Consider the following 22,928-nt stretch of genomic DNA (forward strand, 5'->3'; position numbering starts at 1 on the left):
CAACAAACCAGGTAAATTGAGTAAATTACGCCTCTGTTTCTAAGCTGCCACAAGGTGAGTTTTCCTCCACACCACGGGGAGTTCTGAACTTGGATCAAGGGCCATTGCTTACCTTTTGGCTATTTAATTCTATTAACATTTGACAAGCATATAGCTCAGCTTCAGTTCATACACTACTGAAGGAGTGAGGGGAAGAATAAAACTAACACTTGGCTGTACACCTCACCCAACATCCCACAATTTCCTTCCGAGATCGACCAATATCATCTTTTGCACCTGCGCAAAAACAGGAACTGCTGGTAAGTGACCTGCCCCATACAACAGAGCAAGTTAGTGGCAGAAGCAGAACACACAATTTGACTCCCAGCAGCTGGCTCTAACCTGTAGCTCCCGCTGCATGCCATAGCAACAGCTATTGTTTGAACAGCTCAGCTTAGCTTCCCCCGTGCTCCTGCTTACCTAGATGGCAGTTGTACATCCAGATGCGCTGTCCATCATACCGGCTCTTGCACTTCATCACGTTGTTTGAATAATCCGATTCTGCCACTTCGTAGTTTGGGTTAATGACGATCTGGGAAAAGGTAAACATCATAGAACCAATGAAAGATGTTCAGTGAAATGTAAATGGCAAAGAAGATGGTCTCTTTCTTTGGTGTTTGATTTTTATCCATGCTGGTGCTATACAATGACTTTAAAAGAAACAGATTTTTTTTTGATAAAATGCTTTTTGAAGAAAAAAACCAATCTAAAGGTAGCTTTAATTAAGATACGTTATAGCTCAAAGATATCTCAGTATGGAATAGGAATTTTACATTCTTACTTGATAGTATGAGACAATATATTCATGGAACTCATTTACAAAACTTTTCTTAAACATTACAATCGCTCATGGATTAGGGACCCAATTTCATGGGGTTCCCGTATAGATTATTTAGGTTAATCTTTCTAATCTACCCAATGGGACTCAATGCTCAGTCTTGCAGTTCTCAGACTGTGGATTTGTGGCTCTAGAGACAACATACTTGTTAACAGCAAAAATGTTTTTAAATAAATAAATACATAGAGAGGTGAGAAATAACAGACCTCAACTCTATTGTCCCTCTGCAAATTTGTGTACACAGAGTCAATCCCTTACCTCTCTCTAAAAGTGCAAAGGTTCAAAAAGTTCAAGGAATAGAAGATTGTTGGGGGTGGAATAGATCTGGACAAGGAGAAGAAGTCTGGAGATAAATGTGAGAAGTGAGGGACATAGGGTTGTTTTGTTAAAATATATGTTTGCTGTTGAAGAAAAAAATACAGAATACTTAACGTTGTTGTTTTAGTTAAATAAAACAATTTAAAGTGTCTGTCTGGTGATGGTCTCCTCCTAAGACTAATGATAGTTTACCGCCCAATGACTTCATAAATATCTGCTTCAATTACCTTTGGTAAATGAAATAACCAATTAAACATTTCATTTTCTGATAGAGCTGTAAAACTAATCTGAAAACTTTCAAAATAAATCACTATTTAAAAATGTATAGTGTGTACCTTCTAAATATGAAGCCTACATCTATCTCTGAGTTGTGAAGAATATGTATTAAGATTATAACAACCAACAAGAATGCACTTTTACGTAGAAAGCCATGACTAAATCAAGTCTTTCTGAGTGGTGATTTAAATCAAATCCACCCCATACAGCGCCTGGCACAGGACTAGGGCTCCAAGGTCTACGGTAATACAAATAATTAAGAAGAAGAGCTGGTCAGAATATTTTTAAAAGCCTGCATTTTTTTCAAACTATTTTTCAGTTTATTTTCTGACCAGCTGTATTAGTAAGTCCTTTAAAACTCTTTGCTACATCACAAGAGATTTCCTTAGACACAATGAAACAGTTTCGCATGGAAGAGGATTTTTCACATTTGATTGCAATATTATTTGCATGCTCGCAGTGCCCAAAGAGCTAGGTGCTTCTCAGTCCCAACTGAAGACACTGGACCTGCCTCAAAGCTTACAGGAAAAGGGGAGGCTTGATTGTATTTAATAGGACAGCTGTCAAGACCAAACTAGTTTATTTAAAAAGCTTTCTCTCTGCTCTCTGTGTACATGAAAGGTTTTAGATTTTTTACCCTTTCCATAGTTGGTTTGAATTTCAGTTCACTTGGGCAATGAAAGTAGCATTAACGTGAAACTGACTGAAGTAGCACTAGTGGATTCCCATGCTGCAATGTTGAAAGGAGTTGAAAGGAGTGCATGAGAATGATCAGAATTCTTTTCACTCCTTAAATTACAGACAATGCTCTTTACACGGGGGTTTGTAAAACACTTTATCACCAGTCACCTAAATTTTTGTCCGAAAATGACTTGAGAGCATTTCTGAAGGAAGGCTGGAACAATTGTACGGTATTCAAAATATGGTGCAGATCATAGAGGATTAGGGTTGGAAGAGACCTCAGGAGGTCATCTAGTCCAACCCCCTGCTCAAAGCAGGACCAATCCCAACTAAATCATCCTAGCCAGGGCTTTGTCAAGCCGGGCCTTAAAAACATCTAAGGATGGAGATTCTACCACCTCCCATTCCAGTGCTTCACCACCTTCCTAGTGAAATAGTTTTTTTTCTAGTATCTAACCTACACCTCTTCTCATGATCTGTCTATTGTAACTGGCCATGCTACCTTGAGCTTATTTTTAAAATCACTTAAGATTGATAGAAATGTAACCAGTTTGCTGCTAGATACCAGTAGACAAGTGACCACCTCCACTGCCCACATTCCAGTCCCCACATACCTGGAAGAGGTAATCTCCTGGTGGGATATCAGTAATGTCAACCCATTGGCAGTCAATATCATGACGATAGACATCCCAGCATCCCACTGTGATTCCTTGTTCCCCAAAATTAGCACATTCGTACTGTTTCTGCACATCTACAGAGGAAAGAGGTGTGGACACAGAGTGCATGTCAGAACAATCGCAGCTGGTGTGGTGGGTATTCTCTTAACATCACTATGAGACAGGCAGTTCCTCTGTGAACAGAAGAGCGTATACACAGTGCTCCTGAGGTGAATATCGTATCTTAGGATAGTGCGTCCATCCCAAAGCAGCATTTATGAACTCAATGGATAGGAAGCCCCCTGAAATGCAGCCACTTCTGGGGTGGAATGCAGCAGTGTTTGTGACAGAAGGCCACAATGCTACATGAGAGGAAGTAAATAATTCTGTGTCCTTTTGAAATTAGAGGGGGAGTTTTAGGAAAACAGAATGTAAATACATGAGTTGGAATTTATCCGTGACAGCAGGTTAGCACTTCTCATGTAGAAAGTACCAGTGGTTCCTTCAACTCCCTCAAGAGACTTTAGGTCTCATCCAAAATGTTGCAGCTATAACAGTCTGCAGGGGCAGAGAACAAGATGATATCATGCACACCTTTTTCCTACCTAATCACCCAGATCTGTGGCTAGGAAATACTTGTGTCATTGGAAAATCTGGCCTTACATTTCTGACTCCAAACAGCCCTGCACCCAATGAGCTGAGCACGTTTGAAGCTCGTTATTCTTCATGTAATGGCACCAGGAACCTTTTGTAAGCACCAATAGATTTCGACTCTTTTCGTGGTTTAAAGACTAGGAAGCATTGACCTCCTTTGCCTCAAGAACAATCACAGCTCTTGGATGAGCAAGTTCGCCATCCTCCCTGCTAAGGGACATGGCTGGGTCTTTGGATTCTGAGAACACCAATAAATTCCCTACACAAACTTCCCACACTATGTGGATATAGCAAGAGTACCTGCTTCACATTCAGTGTCTTCCAAACAGAAACTGGCTTTGTGTCCTTCGGCCACCTTGGTACCATTGAGGTTCAACAGGTCGTAGTGTGTGAAAACCTCCATGCTGTGATAATGTCTGTAAGAGACAAAGAAATATAGTCTTTAGTTAGGATAGCTGTTAACTTACTGCCATCTTAAAAGCATAGCGTAACCCCTAGAGAGGAAGGATGATCCAGTGGTTAGGGCGTTAACCCACAACTTCGGAAAGCTGGGTTTAATTCCTTGCTCTGCCACAAACATCTTGTAGGACCGTGGGCAAATCACTTAGTTTGTGTGCCTCAGTTCCCCTTTAAAATGGATGAATGCTGCCATACCTCATGCATTAGAGAGCGGGAAACCAAGAGCGACTGGGGCCACATACGCATCTCAGAGAGATGGAAACCTTAGCCACCTTAGTTCAAAGGGCACAGAACATTAAGTTACTGGCCAGAAATTAACAGCAGAATCAGGTAAATTTAGTTTTGAGCTCCTTTCACTCTGCCTCAAACAGGATGGCTGGGTTCATACACACAGCCCACTTCATAATTTTAACCGGGTACTAACAGAGTCAGCTTGATCCTGTCTGCCCTGCTGTCAGACAGGTTCCTGCTCTACACAATGGCATTGTAGTCAGGGTGGTTCCAACAGTGTGGATAAATGTGTGTGTGTGAGGGAGCAATATTGTGCATCAAGCCACTGATTCAACAAAGTTGCTTAACTTCAATCATGTCTTTAAGTCCAACTGAAGTCAGTGGGACTTATGCATAAGTGCTTTGCTGAATACGGATGGACTTAAAGACATGCTTAAAGTTAAGCATGGGCTTTGCTCAGTCAGGGCTTAGTTACACTGACATAACTCAGATCAGAATTTGTCCCCCGCTCCTTGGAACCAGTGGTAGAGCGAAGTGGCTGGAACATGGTTGTTGCCAGCATGGTTACCACCAAAGGCTCTCAGATACCATGGTGATAAGCACGTGAACAAAACAGGCCCCAAATCCTGCCATCTGATCCCTGCGAGCAGACCCGTGCCAAGCCTCACGGATTTTAGGAGCACTCGGGATGGGCCCCAAGAGTTCATCCGCACCGAGCCGATTGCGGGATTGGGCCAATTGCACAGAGCCTAATCCAAAATACATTGCTGAAGAGCTTTTAAAAAGTGGCTCGACTTGAACAGAAAGCAGAACTAGCCTTCTGCCTGTAAAAATAAATCAGGGCTTCTCAGTAAATGGTGCTCCCGAATACTGTCGGTCAGATGTTTGCAACATCAAACTACAGATGTGTTCATTTAACTAAAATGTGCTTCCAGACCAACGAAAAGCATTTTTTCCCTATAGGAAAAGAGGATTTTTCTTCATCCAAAATTGCTTTCACTGAAATCGCTGCCGGATGTTCTTAAGTCTCCCTTCACCTGGGCATTAAGTGGCTTTTCTCCATTTTTGTCCTGCTCCTGTATCACACGCCTGCTGAACAGGGGCTTCCAGTCCCGGCCTGAGACGACTGGAAAAAAGAGGAGCATTCTGTGGTAGCCAAGCTGCTGATTTTGAAGTCGTCTATTTTGGCTGCCTCCGCTGCAAAAACATTTAGAACCTAGGGTCTGACTCAGTTCCTAAAATATGTGTTTGCATCATTCCAACTGGTGCTTATATTCCAGTATTTACAGACTGGAGAGATGCAAGAGGAATATAGTTCATGTTCCTCCATGTAAACAATCCAGTTTCAAGCACACAGAGGGCCTGTAGCCTCTTCCCGAGCCTCTCCTCACTTCATTTAAGATGTTTTCCAAAAGACAGACCTTTGCTCCTTTTGAACAGCCAGTCTCAGTGCTTGGATGCTGTTGGGCCATGGTATTGTATGAGTCTCTATGTAATAAGAGGGACTCTTTCACAATGTAGCCACCTTGAGCAAGAGCCAACTACTGAAGGCTCAGAGAGGAACGGAGCCGGCAAGCAGTACAGAGGACCACAAAGAATCTGGAAGCTGGTGAAGAGGGTCAGCTGGATAGAATAGTCCCTGTGGAAGGTACTGCGTTGCCGAAGCCTCTCTACTGATCCCTCCCTATAAATGCTCACTCACTGTTTGGCAGACAGTGGAAACCTGTCCCCCAGTAGGGTGCTGAAAGCAACGACAAAGGGGATGCAGGTTTCTTCTCTCTATTGGTAAATCTCAAGTTGGTTTCCCTTTCCATCTGCCAGGCAAGATCTCCTGTTTATTTTCCATCTGTTTTGTGCAGTTGTGGAGCTGGCCCTACCCCCTCCAACCTCGCTGGAGCATGGTGGAGATGTCCTGACTCGAATGAAAGTCTGCCCAGAAGATGGACCTTGGTTCATTAAAAGCAGGTTGGCTGATTGCGGGAGTCAAATGGGAAGGAGATACAGGAGGAAGGGCTCCAGCTGGTCAAAGGGAAAAAGGAAGGGAAATGGGAGCGGAGGTTTCTGGGAGCCTGACTGAGGAGATATGAGCGATTATCTTTAAAGAGTCGTGGAAGACAAGTGAGATTCCAGAGGACTGGAAAAGGGCAAACAGAGTACCAATCTATAAAATGGGTAATAAGGACAGCCTGGGGAATTACAAGACCAGTCAGCTTCACTTCTGTACCCGGAAAGATAATGGAGCAAATAATCAAACAATCAATTTGCAAACACCTAGAAGATAATGAGGTGATAAGTAATAGTTAGCATGGATTGGTCAAGAACAAATTGTGTCACACCAACTCGATAGCTTTCTTTGACAGGGTAACAAATGGATGGAGGTGGGGGTGGGAGGAAGTGATAGAGATGGTATATCTTGACTTTAGTAAGGCTTTTGATACGGTCTCGCATGACCTTCTCAAACAAACTAAGGAAATGCAACTTAGATGGAGCTAATATAAGGTGGGTGCAAAACTGGTTGGAAAATCATTCCCAAAGAGTAGTTATCAGTGGTTCACAGTCAAGCTGGACGGGTATATGAAGTGGGGTCCCAATGGGATCAGTCCAGGGTCTGGTTCTGTTCAATATCTTCATCAGTGATTTAAAACATGGCATACAGAGTACACGTATACAGTTTGTGGACGACACCAAGCTGAGAGGCCTTGCAAGTGCTTTGGAGGATAGGATTAAAATTCAAAACAATTTGGACAAACTGGAGATATAATCTGAAGTAAATAGGATGAAATTCAATAAGGAAAAATGCAAAGTACTCCACTTAGGAAGGAACAATCAATTGCACACATACAAAATGGGAAATGGCTGCCTAGGAAGGATCACTGCAGAAAGGGATCTGGGGGTTATAGTGGATCATGAGTCAACAGTGTGACACTTGCAAAAAAGAGCAAGCATCATTCTGAGAAGTATTAGCAGGAGCGTTGTAAGCAAGACATGAGAAGTAATTCTTCCGCTCTACTCCACGCTGGTACAGCCCCAACTGGAGTATTGTGTCCAGTTCTGGGTGCCACATTTCAGGAAAGATGTGGACAAATTGGAAAAAGTCCAGAGAAGAGCAACAAAAACGATTAAAAGTCTAGGAAACATGACTTATGAGGGAAGATTGAAAAAACTGGGTTTGTTTTGTCTAGAAAAGGGAAGACTGAGGGGGCGACACGATAACAGTTTTCAAGTATGTAAAAGGTTGTTAAAGGAGAAGGAAGAAAAATGGTTCTCATTAACCTTGGAGGACAGGACAAGAAGCAATGGCCTTAAATTGCAGCAAGGGAGGTTTAGGATGGGCATGAGGAAAATCTTCCTGTCAGGGGGATTAAGCACTAGAATAAATTGCCTAGGGAGGTTGTGGAATCTCCATCATTGGAGATTTTTAAGAGCAGGTTAGACAAGCACCCGTCAGGCATGGTCTAGATAATACTTAGTCCTGCAGGAGACTGGACTAGATGACCTCCCAAGGTCTCTTCCATTCCTACAATTCTTGGCACCTGTCCCTTAGCTTAGGGCAATCAGGTGGTGAGCTCTTGTTTGAGGGTTATGGAACCATCGATGTTTCTGTATTACAAACCCCTTTGCATCATCCATGGGGAGGTAAGGAATTTTACCCAGGAACAGCTCAGCGTAGGCTACTTCTGGTGTCCTTCAGTGAATTTTGATTTCTCAGTAAAGCAAGCGACAATGAGATTCCAATCAGTTGTGCTACCTGGCTTCATCAGTGATTTTATATTGTAATAAACTGTGTGTATGCGTTTGCTATTGGTTGGAATCATAACTGCTTAAGTGTGTGTCACAGGCCATATACTCTTAAGGAGCTTCTCCTTTACTCCAGTGCTCCGGGCCTGTGCTTTTGAAGCAGAAGGACCCGAGTTCTATCCCAGATGTCTCCATGAAGCCTGAGTGGCTGTGGTGTGCAGCACAATGATAATGGCTCAAACATCTAGAAGAGGCCAGTTAGTGCTATTTGGGATGGTGGCTTTGAGATGTGGATGTGCCCATGTCCATGAGGAAATGGAGCCACCTCATCTCTCATGGCCAATAGAGGGCAGCAGAGTGGACTGTGTCTTTGGTGCTTGCATTTTGATTCGCAACAAATGCAGAGGGACCTAAGCACTCACCTGTGACAGTCGTGCCAAATCCAGGCGTGGCGGCCATTCTTCGGGCGGAAGTCAGCCTGCCCGTTGTTGTGGATCTGGGAGGAGAAGCGCAGGAGCCTCCTGTAACCAGTGGACACGGACGTGTTGGCAGCCGAGGTGGCCAGACAGTTCTCCTCAAGCGCACACTGCAGCAAGAACATCGGGCGGTCCTCCAGGTAGGAGGTTTGCTCCACCACTTCGGCATTGAGCACCAGATCCGGGGCAGCTGGTCGTGGGGAAAGGAAAATGTCTTTAGACCTATCCACACCAAAGCGACGGTTTGCCACTCAAATCATATCCCAATTGTAGCCATTGGCATAGCTGCCCCGCTGCACAGTCCTAGAGGGGGCAGGACAGGACCACAATCCGCGCTGTTTGAAACCAAGGTTTTCAACAAACTGCAATACACATGGCAGTTGGCTCAGGCTTGAGAAAGTGCAGAGATGTTGCTGGTGAGAAGGTCAGTGCAGGAAGCAGTGGCAAATACCTGAGTTTGGAGGAGGAGAGGCAGAGCACGTGGGAAACAGGAGGCTGTTCCCAATATGAGGTGGAAAGCCAAGGGCTGGAGAAGATGCTGGAGAAAGCAGTTACAGAGGAGCCGAAGACGGAATGAAAGTAGAGACTGAAGAAGGCGCACGAGAGGAAGAAAGAAAATCAATGAACTGAACATCAAATAAAAAGCTACGTCCCTACTGCTGCTTTTTGGACATTTAACTCTGTATTATTCAGACAGTCAGTGGATCCTAACATTTGCCAGTGTGTTAAAATAGAAAGATGGCCCAATGATTGGTAGGAGCCTCCCTCTTTCCTCCCAGCATCCCAAGAAAAGCCCTTTGGAAGGGAAATCTCCATGATCAGTATCACTTTTCTAGGTGTCTTGACGATTGGAAGAGGAAAACCAAGTAACTCACTTTCTGAGCAGGAAACTCCTGCGGCAAAGCGGCCGCCACCTCTGGGGCACGACACCTGGGCCCCGTCGTGCCGGCAGTGCGCCAGGGACATCTCCGTCCCGGAACACTTCACGCCACTCAAAATGACGTCATTGGCACTGACATCTCCGTGCCAGTACCAAGTTTCCTAGGGAGAGAGAGAGAGAGAGAGAAATGGGTCATTTGATTCCAGTGGCAGGTGCTCCTCTTTGGGAGAATGTCCAAGCACAGGTCACTGCTGGAAGGACAGACCCCACCGGTGTACTTTGATATGCAAGTTAGATCCATCCAAATCCCATAACTCCCACTGGAGTGAGGGGCAAGTGAGTACGAGGCAAACTATAGCACGGGAGACAGCATCAGGGTTCTTTGTGAATGCATGAACATTTGCATCTGTATTTGGAACGAGCCCTTTTCATATTTCTGGAGAGGTAATGCTCCCCTCAAAGCAAATCATTTAGAGGCCATCAAGTTAGGAAATGCTTATTCTGAAGAGAGACAGAGCTCTCACATCTATCACTTTGGGGCACATTTATTCACTTCAAAAACCAGGTAAGCCAGTTATTAATGATTTGCAGCACCATAGGGGAGACCCAGGTTTGAATCCTGGGTCAAGATTTCCAAAAGGGCCCAGGTGATTTTGTCTGCTAAACTTGAACCACCTTAAAGAGGCCTTGATTTTCAGAGGGTGGGTGCTCAGCACTGTGTAAAAACTCAGCCCCCCGCCCGCCCCTTTAAGAGCTCACAAGTTGGGCAGCCAGAATCACCAGTCACGTTTGAAAACCCTTGCCCCAGCCTTCAAAGGCTAAGGAGATCCCACTACCCTTTGGAGCAAATTGTAAGTAAGTGGTTAGTGTTCTGGGCTACCATGCGGGAAGGCCTGGCTTCTGTGCTAACCTCAGTCATGGGCCACCTGGCATGCAGAGATCCTGGAGCTGGGCTAATGTTTGCACAAGATGAGTTTTGCAATTCATCAGCCTGTCTCCACATTAAATTAGCCAGGAGCCACTTCCAGTTTAATGAGCTGGATGGGAATCCCTTTTTCATACGGGTACCAGGCTCCCCAGAGTGTGTGACCAGCCGCTGCTGTGCAGGGAGGCAGGAAGCAACAAGCAACAAAAACATAAGTTACTGTACATGGAGTGAAAAGAGAATGTGTGTCCATTTAGCAGGAGGAAAACTTAAAAAAAAAAAAAAAAAAGTCCCCCCGGCCCATTTTAAAAAGGAGGAAATAGTAGCAAAATATATATAACAATATTCACAGACATTCTGGTGCCATAGCTTTATCTGTAAATGTATTATCACGTTGATTCCTATATTAGGAGGCCTGCTTGGGCTTTTCTACCCGGTCAGAGATTGGGATCTTCATTAACAGGTTATCAGCGAGTTGCCCTGACAAGGGTACATGATTTCATTGTTTGACTTGCTGCTGGGATTTTGTACTGTCTTAAGTCAACTGAACTCTGTAGCAAGTGTATATATTTGTACACATAGGTATGCAGTCAGCCCTCGTGACATGGGTGTTGTACCACACCATCCTTAACTAACTCCCTTGGGCTTCAAGCCGTGCAATTTAGATAGAGCAAAGTTTAGCAATCTATATAAAATGAGCTGGAATTGTTGCCAATAGATATTTTAGAAAATGGCACATCCTGCCTTTTGTGGCTGTACTGAAGCCGCGGGGGTATCCGAGACAATCAGATGTCTATCTTATGATAATACTAAGCCCTTTGGATCTACAAAAAGCACTGTATAGACTTTTAACTAGTTAATCTTCACAACTGCCTGCGAGGTATTATCTGCACTGTATAGACAGGGAAATGGAGGCACAATTTAAGTGAGGTTAAATGACTTGCCACTGAGTTGCAGAGAATAGAAATCGGGGGATCTGACTCCCAGTCCCCTGCTCTAAGGCAGGAGACAACACTTCCCTCCCAGAGCTGGGAGTAGAACCCAGGAATCATGAGCGTCCTTTGTGCTGAGCATGGGTCACGGTTAAACATGGTTAAAAATATCTCTCCTTGTTTTTGGATATGTTTAAATTCCACTTTGCTGTAGTCCAACTCTACATCCACATCTCCACCCAGCCAGTTTATGAATTCATCCTCTCGGGCTGTTGGGATGGGCAGATACACTGCCACGTTAGGATGGGTGCCTGGCAAATAAATCATGTCTGCCTTGCAACATCTGTGCATCAGGGAGGGCCAGCAGGATGCTCCAGCATGAGACCAGAATGCTGTTGCATGACTAACACCAGAGATAGAGAATTAACAGCCAGACTGGCCTGGTGCAAGGCAGAGATGGTGTCAGCCAGAAAATAGGAAAACCCAGAAGATAAACAGGAAGGAATGTTTTGAAGCAAACGTTTTCCTATCGGAAACAAACACGTTAAAGGCCTCTGACATGATTTTAGGGCCAGGTCCTCAAGTCCTCAACTCCCCAAGGGTAGCAAATGGTTCAGTGGCATAGTCTGAAAGGGTAACATGCTGTACCCAGAAATTGTGAAGTACTGTCTGCTGAGAGCTAGACAAGAACAGGAGTATCTCTACTGGTTAGAGCTGGAATCTAGGACCCAGGAGTCCTGAGCTGAGATTTTCAAAGCGGTTCACAGGATTTAAAATTAATGGAAGATGTGTTATTAAATCCCCTGAACAGCTCGGAAGATCTCAGCCCTCCACCTATTCCCAGCTCTGCCTCTGTGCAACTACAGGCAAGCCACTTAGCCTTTCTGTGCTCAGCTTATGTAAAACCGAGATTGTTATATTTAACAACCTCACAGGGCCGTTACGAGACTTAGTGGTTTAAGAGACAGGATGGTCTAACACCTATAGCCCCTCATCTGGATCTCAAAAGATCTAGATTCAGTTTCTGGCTCTGCCATCAACTTCCTGTTTGACCTTGGACAATCTGTCTCTCTCTCTGTCTTAGCTCCCCTCCTGTAAAATGGAGATAACATTCCCTCTTCCCCTGCTTTTACCCGTCTTTCCTATTAAAACTGTAAGTTCTTCAGGGCCGGGGACTGTCTCTTACTAGGGGTATGTACAGCACTGTGGGGCCCTGATCTTTCTACTGTAATTCCGTGTGGGGACTGCTTGGAGATCTGCAGCTAAAGGGGGAACTGAGTATAGTGGATTAATTGTATCCACATGAACTCCAAATTCCAAATTAATTGTAAATATAGACAGTTTCCCTGGTGGACCAATGCAGGATTATTCCCCACTGTCCCTTGCCCTGTCTAGTAGTCCCAAGACTTCTTCCTCCTGGCTAAGAACCCAACATTGGTTGCAGCTGCAAGGGGTGAAGTAAAAAAATCACCTTATGCTGATCTATGTGAAAGTGTCAAAGCTGGGAATGCATTTCAGGTAGAGAAGGAATGGTCTGTACCATGGCTGCTGTTGCAACACACTGTCTCATTAACCCTGTTAGCAATGCCCTCTGCACACACAGCTAACCCCTGTTCCCCACAGTGTTGCTTTATGTTCATGTGTATAATGCACCCTGGTCCCACATAAGGGTCTTTTCTATTCTAAATACCCGCGGCCCCTGCTAAAGGAAAATATCTCGTTTCAAGACAGCCTATTGGTGCCGCGTCAATAGAGCCGGGAGACTGGGAAGGGCGGTGTTCGATGGATGCAGCCGCCCTGGGCTCTTGTACGCTAGCTTGGCAGCTGCACAAGAAAATAAACTCAAAGAGCCAAAGCAGCGGCTTGTGAAGGTGGATTGCTAAACTAGCTGTGAATTCAAAGCCCTGCATGAGAGAAATGACAGCACTATGCCCCCACCCCAATCCCTGAAGAATTAGGCCCTTCTGACCAGTGCTAGGACATGGTGGAGGGAGGGTCACCATCAACCTGAAGGCCTACAGCGGTGGGAAATCATTGCCTGGAGGCAGCCTACAGGTCACTAGTTTAGGGCATGACGAACTAGAAGAGCCCAAAGGCCACGAGGTTAGTGGCATCTCCACTAGGCCACTCACCCCAAAGTTGTGCTGGTGGAATAACCTGGGCAGCCTCAACATACCAAAGGTGGGGAACAGCAACTCAGCCTTCCCCTCAAAGCACAAAGGGGCAGGCTGGCTGGCTGGAGAAATGGGATGGGAGAGGGTAGTCGGCCTATCAAGTGGATTCCTGAAGACACCGGGGAAGAAGTGGCTGCATGGGCAAGCCCCTGAAGGAGGAACTGGATCCTAAGGGAGTGCAGTTAAGGCCTCCCGATCCAGTAGAACTGCTGCCAGGTAAGGGGAGGCTGGAGCCTGGTGGGGAAGAAGCTTCTTTGGAGGGTCTCTGGCTACATTAACATAGGAGCATTGTGCAGCTTTGGCCGGCTCCCTCAAAAGCTTTTGTATAGGAATTACAACGTTTGGATTGCCCGGGGCCCTGGAACCCTCTCTGCCGGAAGGTGGGTTGTCTGCGCCTCCCGCTTAGATGACAGCTGTTTAATCTCAATGGTCTTCCAAGGACCTATATGCTCCATCTCTAGCCCTGTTGGTTGCTCTATGATAATGCTGTCTAGAGTCTGCCATGTTCACTGGGCCTAATATTTAACATTCTCCATGGAGATCCCAGATGGAGTCGTTTATTACACAGAGACAATAACTCACCTACCACAGAGCGGCACTCAGGTTTTGCCTAGAGTCTCGCCTATCTTCAGAGCGAGCTACCCAGTCCCCGGCAGGATTCAGGAGCTATTAGTTATTTGAAGGCCTCACTCTTTACCCACATTAAACAAGCCCAGGAAGGCAGCTGGCATTATTTTGTACTGTGTTATTAGGGTGAAGCAAGATTGTGCTAGGCACATCGCATACCACAGCGAGACAGTCCCCTTCCCTGAAAAGCTTGACATGTTTGCCTCAGCTCTGGACAAGGGTCTTTCTTGGGACAGGCCTCCGTTGCTGCCCCATTCACTAGCTGTCCTGCCTGGCTGGCTTCCTTTATAGGGATTGCATTCTGCCTCCCTAGTCTCCTACTGCCATTTCGTTTGGATCGTTTGGTAACTCTCTGCTCCCTGTCTTAAGCTGTTCTGCAACGTTCCTGTGTCCTGCTAAGCTGCTGCCACATTCTAGCCTAGAAGTGCAGGGCAGAGAAAACAATCCTATAGATAGTCTCTGTCAGCCAAAGTGCTGTGGGGGGGGGCGTCCCTTACGATGGAAGTTGTCACAACATTGCCCCAGATGTGCCACAGAAACCAGCAGAAAAGGAGTTAGGAACTGCAGCCCTGAGATGCAAGTTTCCAAAAGGTTTGTTTTCCTTGGCAGCCCTGCCATTTCTGCCCTAGGGCAAGTGATATGGCTGCTCTGGTGCCCACTATGGTGGCAGCCCTGTCCTATACCTATCAGCCATGATGTACTTTGTAGTGCATGCTGCACCCAAGGCTAGACCAGATCATTCTGGACTCACCGTGGGATGGAGGCTGTGGGCATTCCTGCAGAGGGCATTCAAGGAGCTTGTGCATTTGTTTCGGACAGTGAGAGAGAGAGGTAGGAACCTACTTGCAGAGCATAACTGGTGTCAGCCCAGAGTAAAGGGGTCATCGAGATCAAAGAGTTCCCCTTGGGATTTAAACAAACTCCCTTGGGCTGCTCCCAACCACTGCACCCCCCCGGAAGCCTTCGTGCTGCTGGAAGTATAGTCCTGTCTCGTCGGCTGAAGGGCGTACGTGGCAGGCCCATGGGACACACTGCTGGGAGCTAAGGGGCTGGATGGCTCCAGGGAATCTCTGCACTGGCGAGCAAAACCATTACCATGTGATTGACGCTCGGGGGTTGTGTGTGGAACAGGGAGGCTCCCCACAGCCTGGCGGTTAACCCCCTTCCCTCCATCACTGCTGGCAGGCTCAGCAGGGAGGCCAAGGATAGATTGAGCCCTGCAGACTGAACTGTCACGCACCTCACGGGTGCTCCTGCTCGCCCAGGGTTGAGGTACGCCGGCAGGGCAGCGTGCCCAGAGGCTGCCTGTGCGGTACCTGCTCTGTGGATCAACACAGGGCTGGGGGCAAAAGGTCCCCTCGCTCCTCTCTGCCCAGAGCCCACGCCACAGAGAGGCGACGTACCTGAAAGGCGTGGCTGGCGAAGCCGAGGCCGAGCTGGCGACACACCACCATGGCTTCCACGGTGCTCCAGTTCTGGCTGCAGACAGTCCCCCACTTCAGAGTGCCATTGCGCTGCACGAGGACTTCGACCCGGCCCTCGTAGGGGTTACGGCCGCCGCTCAGACGCAGCTGCAGATTATCAAGGGAAGAGAGAAATAGCCTCTTCAGTTCTCTGAAAGCGTCTGCCAGGAATTTCCCAATGACCTAGTTCCACATCTGAACAGACACAGGCTCGCAGATGTGGGCAGCAAAACACATTCTCCGCTCGCATCTGAGTGAGTGATTTATAAAAGGACCATCCCAGCTGGTGGCATGTGGAATTGTTTGCAATGAAGCTACAGCAGCTGGGGAGGGAAAATTCAGATCCTTCTAGCCTCGCTGTGATCCTAGGGTTAAGGCACTGGACTGGGACTCAGGAGATCAGGTTCAATTCCTGGTTCTGCCACCGACTCCGCGTGTGACCTTGGGCAAGTCAATTCAGTTCTGCAGCTGTAAAGTGGGGATGATAATATGTCCTTCTCCAGCCCTTAGGGACACAGGCTTTACCCGTTTGGATCAGACCCATCTAGTCCAGTACTCTGACAGTGGCTGCTCCCGACTGAAGTAGGTGCAAGACACTGGGTAGTAGACAGTTTTAGGGTAACAGGCTCCCCAGGGAAAGTTTTCTCTAAGGTCAGTTCTAGCCCTGAAACAGGAAGTTTTCTATCCCTTTCAAACTCAAGTTAACAGTTACTACTGTCTTGTGGTATTAGATTGGACAGTAAGCGCCTCTTAGCAGAGCCAGTCTCTCACTAGGTGTTTATACAGCACCTAGCACAATGGGGACTAAGCCTGGGGACTTTAGGCACTGCTATAATGGAAATAATAAATAAGGTCTCATCATGCTAAGCAGGGGCCTACACAAACTGCAGGACATGCTGGAATTATTAATATTTATTAAGCACTGAGCAGAGAGGTCACAAAATAATTATAAATAAGACAGCTCCTTGCACTTTTAGAGCATTTTGCAGGCCTGGATCTCAAAGCCCTTTCCGAAAAGGTGGAAGGCAGTCTCATTATCCCCTTTTTAGAGATGGAGAAACTGAGGCATGGAGAACGGAAGCGATTGGCCAAGGTCACACTGCAAGTCAGAAGCACTGCTGAGAATACAACGCAGAACACCAGACCCCTCCCTGTCTTCTAAACCCTAGCAGGCCCTCTAACTTATCAATATGGAACCATTAATAAACTCAGCTTGGCAAATCTTCACACATCTTTCCATGACCTTATTATTATTTGCGTTTCCCTTCCCACCCATTCTCTCGTCCATTTAGACAGTAAGCTCTTCAGGGCAGAAACAGTCTCTTCCTATGTGATTCTCTCGTGGCTAGCACAATATAATAGGCACTGCTATCATACAAATAAGAAATAAAGGACATGCCCAAAACCTATGCACCACTTCTATGCTGATGAAATCTTCAGGATAGGGCTTGAGTACAGCATGGGCTTTGTGCAGACTCTGCACAGGGATGAGTTTCACCCACAGGGAATACTCAATGGCATTAAGCGTAGGACTTTAATATCACCAAGGGGCAGCCCAGCAGAAGTTAGGAAGCACAGCATTTGGGGAATTATTGTTCTGCTGCTCAAAACATATTTTGCTCTCTGGTCTAACATAATACAGATGTCAAAATTCATGGAACAAGAGTTTAGCCAAATGATTCTGACACGATCTTTGTTCTTACTGGCAAGAGAGATCCCGAGTCAGTGTTTGAAGGGCTGTGGCAGAGTACCAGTGGTTAGTATGAACCTCTGCAAGAGCCCACATGCTACTTCCAGATGGACCAAGCCCCGATTCATACCCTCCCAGTCTTGGCTTTTTCCTTTGTAGAACAGAAAATAATCCACAGCACACTGGATTAGTAAGCAGAAGTAACCTAGTCCCACACACATCTTAACTTCTAATGAGAGTTGGGGGTCCCAGGACAAACCCACACAACAGTGTCACTGCTGTGCAGTGGGAGAAGGAAGGGGAACACAACCCGTGTGTGACAGCACTTTGATTGTAAATGCAACTGGTGGTTTATGCCTGAGGCATTTCTGTGCTGCCCATCACCATGGTATCTGAGTGCCTCCCCCTGAGGGAGAGGTGCGTTCTTATCCTCCTTTTATAGATGGGGAAACGAAGACAGGGAGATGGTATGTATGCCCATGTATCGGAAATGATCTCTATGTCCCTCAGTCTTTGGCTGCTCAGCTTTAGACACAGTCTCTGATTTTTAGCGGTACCGAGCACCAGCAGCTTCCATCAAGGGAAATCAGGCCCCAGGTGTATAAAGTTGGGCAATCAAAAAAACCCAGAGACACACAAAATTAGAGGCTGCTTTAAAAATCTGGCTCTAGGTGACCTGTGCAGGGTCACCCAGGACAGTTATATTACAGCTGAGAATGCAACCCTAATTAAGGACATTAGCCAATCAACCATCCTTCCTTTCAGTATGGAACATCCTCATATCCTGATGGAGTTTAAAGGTAGTTAGCGCAAGGTCGACCCAGATGCAAAACCTCAACCCTGGATGTCTGCCCTGTGAAATCAGTGTGACTGTTCGCTGCTCTAGCTCCCTTTTGGTCTTCCTTGAGAAAAATCTCACTTGCTCACGTGGGGGGTGAGATGCCCCACTACGCAGAGAGCCAACACAGGCACCACTTAAGCCCTATTTCGAAGGTTAAAGTGGGACTTAAGTGGCCCACAAACCTCGCGCTGGGCCCATTGCTGAGAGGTTAATTTCACCCTTGGCTCATTTGACACCGACACAAAGCAGCAGAACGTTCCTCCTGAGCAGGTGCAATGCCAGAATGAGACACACAAGGCTCACTCTGAGACACAGCACGTCCGTTGCAGGATTTTCTTTAGAAAGCACAATTGCCAGAACCAGTTATTTCCCCAGGATATTTTTCGGGACTGGAAAAAAACACAGCCCCCGGAAAACCATTTGGTCCCTCTTCCGAAAGCTGTTTGATTGCAGCTTCAAAGTCACAAGTAGTTCCAGTATTTTGTCTTTCAGAAACGTTAAATACAGTTATCATCTTGAGGAAATGGCTTCAATCTTAACTGCGTAATCTCTGACACATGGCAGCTCGTTAAAGTCACAGGACGCTTTTTGTTTTCCTTTGAGACATCCATGCCATGTGTTAGTATTTCTCAGCAAAACTTATTCTACATTTCCTCTCCTAGCCTCCAGCCTAGTTTGACACGACCGTTGTTTTAGGACGTAGGCCTTGAACAAAGATAGGGGGACATAAAAGGTGGATTACATCCTGTGCACGCTGATTGGAACATTAAAGATCTATCCCGCCTCCACAAATCACTAGACTAAATGACAGTGGGTAGCCCAGGTTAGAGTCTTTAAAAACTCCTTTCCCATCAACAGCTTAACTGAGGGTCATGTGTGTTGTGCTAGCAGAAGTCAAGGGTGATGGGGCTAATATTTAAGCAATAATAATTTTAGCTATGCTTGACTTAAATCTGTTGCAAAGCTGGATAGGCTACTTTGTACCTAGATGCATCGTTAGGTGCCTAAATACCTTTAAAATCTGGCCCTAAGTCACTATTGAAAATGGGACTTAGGCACTTTTGAAATCATTACCCCGTGTCCTTCTCATTGTCAACACAGGGTTATGCCCAACTGTGCATTTCATAGTTTTTTTGTCTGGCCTAGTTTTATGTCTCAAGTGATGGGGCTTCCACCACTTCCTTTGGGTGACTATTCCCACAAACACTTTGAGATCATAATAGGTACTCGGGTACTATAGTGAAGAAGGCCATATAAGGAGGGGGTGGGGGGAAGAGAGAGAGAGAGAGAGAGAGAGACAGACAGACAGACAGACAGAGACACACACACACCACATTGTATTCTTGTTACATCCACATAATTTGACTTCTCACCTGATTCTGGAAACCCATGGCTGGAACGTTGCACCTTACAGCAGCATCTTCTTCATGGTTACAACTGAGTGACTCTGTGTTGAACTTGCAGTCTGTGATGGATTTTTCAAACCCTGTACAGTCTATTTCATTTAGGTGAATGGGACCCATTCCTTTAAGAGAAAGAAATACAGGGTGGTCATTTCCCCGCCAGCCCCCCAAGGAGAGGGAAGCTGAAATCAGCAAAAGTTTATATTATTGCAGATGATCAACAATGAAATCCAGCATTCAACACACCAGCCCGAAAGGACTTCAGTTGATTTCTGCTAATGTCATCTTGCTGCTTGTTTTTAATGTTAAGAAATTATTTCCAGCAGTCTAAGATTTTCAAATGTGCCAGAAATAAAGGAAAAGCCAAGTTTCCACTCATCTGTAATTTACACACTTCAGCTGGAGAAAATTTTCAAAATGACCCAGTTTTTTGGCTGGTTTTATCGGACAGGAACCTGTAGTCGATCAAGCCCTGACATTTTAAATGGGGACATATATACATGTGCCAGGGCAAGAAAACAAAGTATGCAGATCCTTATAAAACTCCAGCCAAACAAGTAATCTCAAATACAGGTGTGCAGTCCAAGATTCCAAGAGCACCGACATTAACAAGGATTGTAAGAAGGTGTGGTCTTCGATTGTTATCATTTGAAAACTCTCTAGGCATTTTATAGCAGGAGTCACTGTATTGTCTAGGCCTGAGGATAGGTGTATGTTCAAATTTCTCTTCTACTTGACCTGCAGAGAATACTAAAATACCCACAGGTAATCAATAGTTGATCCAATGACACTTGAAACAGTGTGGTTCCTAGCATGACAAATGACTGCACAGAGCTGCATCTTGCACCAAGTAATGCCACATCATTCTTGAGCAAGAGACAGCAGAAAAGGATGAACACACAATACTCCCTCGTGGTTACATGTTGGTTACTCTCATATCCAGGACCTGGGTTCAATAGCTGGTCAGGGATAGAGGCTTTCCCCTGCTCTTGGTGGAAGGCATCAGATAATCCAGTAGGTCTTTTCCCACTCCTAAGACTTGTCATACTGGATCAGACCTGAGATCCCTGCAGTTCGGTATCCCCTGTCTGATAGTCATTGCCAACAGGTGTCAGAACTCCGCAGAAGATGATGTGGGATAATCTGCCCCACATATTAGGTCTCAACCTGGTCTCTTGACAGATCTCTAATTCCTGTGATTGTCTATGAGGAGAGAGAGAAAAGACAAATCTTCTGAACTTTACTATGGAGTCATCCTCTCTCTCAACTCAGCAGAAGCCAAACTGGCAGGTGGCATGTTCTACAGATGAATCATTTCAGTGTAGCCCACAGACGGCTATGCACATCTGACCCAAAGGTGTTCCAGATGCTCTTTACTGGCTAGCAGTCAGCTTTAGCTGGAGGGCGCTAGTGGGGGAAGGCATTACCCACAGACGAGGTTTCCAAGAAAGAAGAAGGAGTCCACCCACTGTTACTAAACATAAGTTACTTTCCCCCACCTCTTTAGTCAGCCCTTATCCTTTGAGGTGGATGTTAAGAGGAGCAGATGTCGGAAATGGCAAGCACTCCAAAAGTCATCACTTTTTTAAAAATATACTTATAGCACACAGCAATAGGCACCAGGCTGGTCCACTTGTAAGCATGACCTTGGAAAAACCGAAGATGTCCTGTGAGCACGTAATAGCAAGTGGGCAAACGAGGGGGAGAATGGCGATGCTTGTGTCACCACTGTCGACCGCCACAGTTGATTTCTTATTCCCCGTTGCTGGTTTTATTACAGTAGTACCCGAAGGACCCAACTCAAATCAGGGCCCCATTAAGCTCTGCATATAACCAGTAAGAAGAAGTCCCTGCCCTGAAGAATTTGTAATCTTCAAGGACCAGACAAAGGCATGACCATCATCCTCATCCTACAGCTTGAGAATTGAGAAACAGAGCAATTAAAGGACTTGCCCAAGGTCACCCAGAGAGTCTGTGGCAGGAAGCTGGGAACTACAGATCTTCTGAGTCACGGGCCAATGCCTTAACCACAAAACCATCCTTGTTTGGGCCTCATTAAAGAATAAGCTTACCCATCTCCATAGCTGTTCCTTTTAAGCTGACCCTCAAAGGAAAGGGCTGACTAAGGAACGCAGAGGTGGGTAACTAGTTTACCAACAGTGGTGGGGATGCTTTCTTGGAAAGCTCCTACACCCACCCTTCTACTAAATTTAACTGCTAGACAGAAAGAAGAGGTGGGAACACCTTTGGCTCAGATGTGCATAAATCTCTGTGGTTCACCCATCCACCTGGAGGACTTGCCACCAGTTCAGACTTCTGCTGAGTCATGACAGAGACCAGAAAAAAGGGGTTCAGCAGCAGAATCCAGAAGCATTTTTCTATTCGCTGCTCCTCTCTTCTCCTCAGAGCAATCACAGGGACAAAAGATGGAAAGGCCCAATTAAATCACCTGACTTGACATCCCGATAGTTCTCTTCCCCGATGCTCATAACTCTGTATTTTGCTGTTTCAAGAGGGCAGAGGATTATATTTGTTTAAAAAGGAAAACAACAATGGAAGTAAATGGGGAAATGTGTTTGTGCCGGTTGTTACTTCTTTATCTCATTAAAATCCTTGTAATCCACATCTGCAGAAGGTGAAATTGACACAAGTGTTCTGCCCTCTGTCAAATAGCTCAAGAAGGTGGCACAGTTTGATCTTGCCAACAATCGCACCCATTCTGGAGTCTGTGGAGAGTTTCGGACTGGAGGGGCTTAATGCAAATATTTCACACAGCTCTCAGTAAGATCCCCCATTTGACTGAATTTTTCCCACCATTCATTGCTCCCCACTCAAGCCAACTCCCATGTCCCCAAGGTTTCTGAAGCCTTTGACCAACACTGTAGATTGGAAGAAGCGAAGGGGGGGGGGCGTGTGTGCGCGCATTTTGTCCAACAGAAAAACCCTTTTTCGGTGCATGTTGCAATACCTCCAGGTGGGACTCTGGAATTAACACGTGCACTGAGCAGAACACACAGAAAACAGAGCTCTCCAGTAAGATCCTAATTATAATGGAAACTGCAAGCCCTCCCCCCCCCACCTCCCCTTGTAATATTTTTATTGGAATGAGACGTTTCACATACGTCAGATGGTATAAGGACATCGTTTGTGCGTGCTGCACTTCCAAACCCCTTCCCACAGGGTGTAGTTAGTATGAGGTCCAGGGAAGGGAATGCACTTAATGTTATATCAGCTAGACTGCATGAAGCACTAGACCACCATACAGACGAGATAATCCAAAAGGCACTTCTATCTTGAGCTCCGAAAATTCTGTGACCCTACGTTCCTAGCCTGCCTACAGCTCTCACAGAAGCCAATAGTCCGGCCCCGGCTTCTGCAGAAGCCGATGGAAGGCTTTACACAAAAAGGAGACTAACAATGGAAGCCAAAGAGAACATGTCTCTGCCTGTTCTGGTTTCTCTCTCATATTAAAATCCTTCTTGTGCTCGACCACTGGAGAGGGTGGGATTCCAGATGGGTTTGACACGGACGCAATAATTTGGCCCTCTCTCACACATATCAGGGAACCTGGATGGTTTAGACCTTGCCCAGGATTGCCGGATGGATTGGGTCCTAAGTTTCTGTCCC

At 46.0% G+C, this 22,928-nt stretch overlaps 1 protein-coding gene across 5 annotated transcripts in view; it reads right to left on the minus strand.

Moving 5' to 3' along the window:
• Nucleotides 1–22,928, minus strand: part of LOXL2 (lysyl oxidase like 2) — a 98,922-nt gene that overhangs the window by 2,183 nt on the left and 73,811 nt on the right. For 4 of the 5 annotated variants that reach the window (XM_073324947.2, XM_073324949.2, XM_073324951.2 and 1 more), the window contains 7 exons: nucleotides 19,272–19,423; nucleotides 15,308–15,475; nucleotides 9,242–9,407; nucleotides 8,313–8,556; nucleotides 3,763–3,878; nucleotides 2,767–2,903; nucleotides 460–571 (listed from right to left, as the gene is read on the minus strand). In XM_073324947.2, the coding sequence (XP_073181048.1) occupies nucleotides 460–571; nucleotides 2,767–2,903; nucleotides 3,763–3,878; nucleotides 8,313–8,556; nucleotides 9,242–9,407; nucleotides 15,308–15,475; nucleotides 19,272–19,423 (1,095 nt within the window). Of the gene's footprint in view, nucleotides 1–459; nucleotides 572–1,135; nucleotides 1,221–2,766; nucleotides 2,904–3,762; nucleotides 3,879–8,312; nucleotides 8,557–9,241; nucleotides 9,408–15,307; nucleotides 15,476–19,271; nucleotides 19,424–22,928 lie in introns of those variants that run through there. The other variant, XM_073324952.2, reaches the window with a different exon arrangement.

Source organism: Lepidochelys kempii, chromosome 26 (genome assembly GCF_965140285.1).
Source record: "Lepidochelys kempii isolate rLepKem1 chromosome 26, rLepKem1.hap1, whole genome shotgun sequence".
Taxonomy (NCBI): domain Eukaryota; kingdom Metazoa; phylum Chordata; order Testudines; family Cheloniidae; genus Lepidochelys; species Lepidochelys kempii.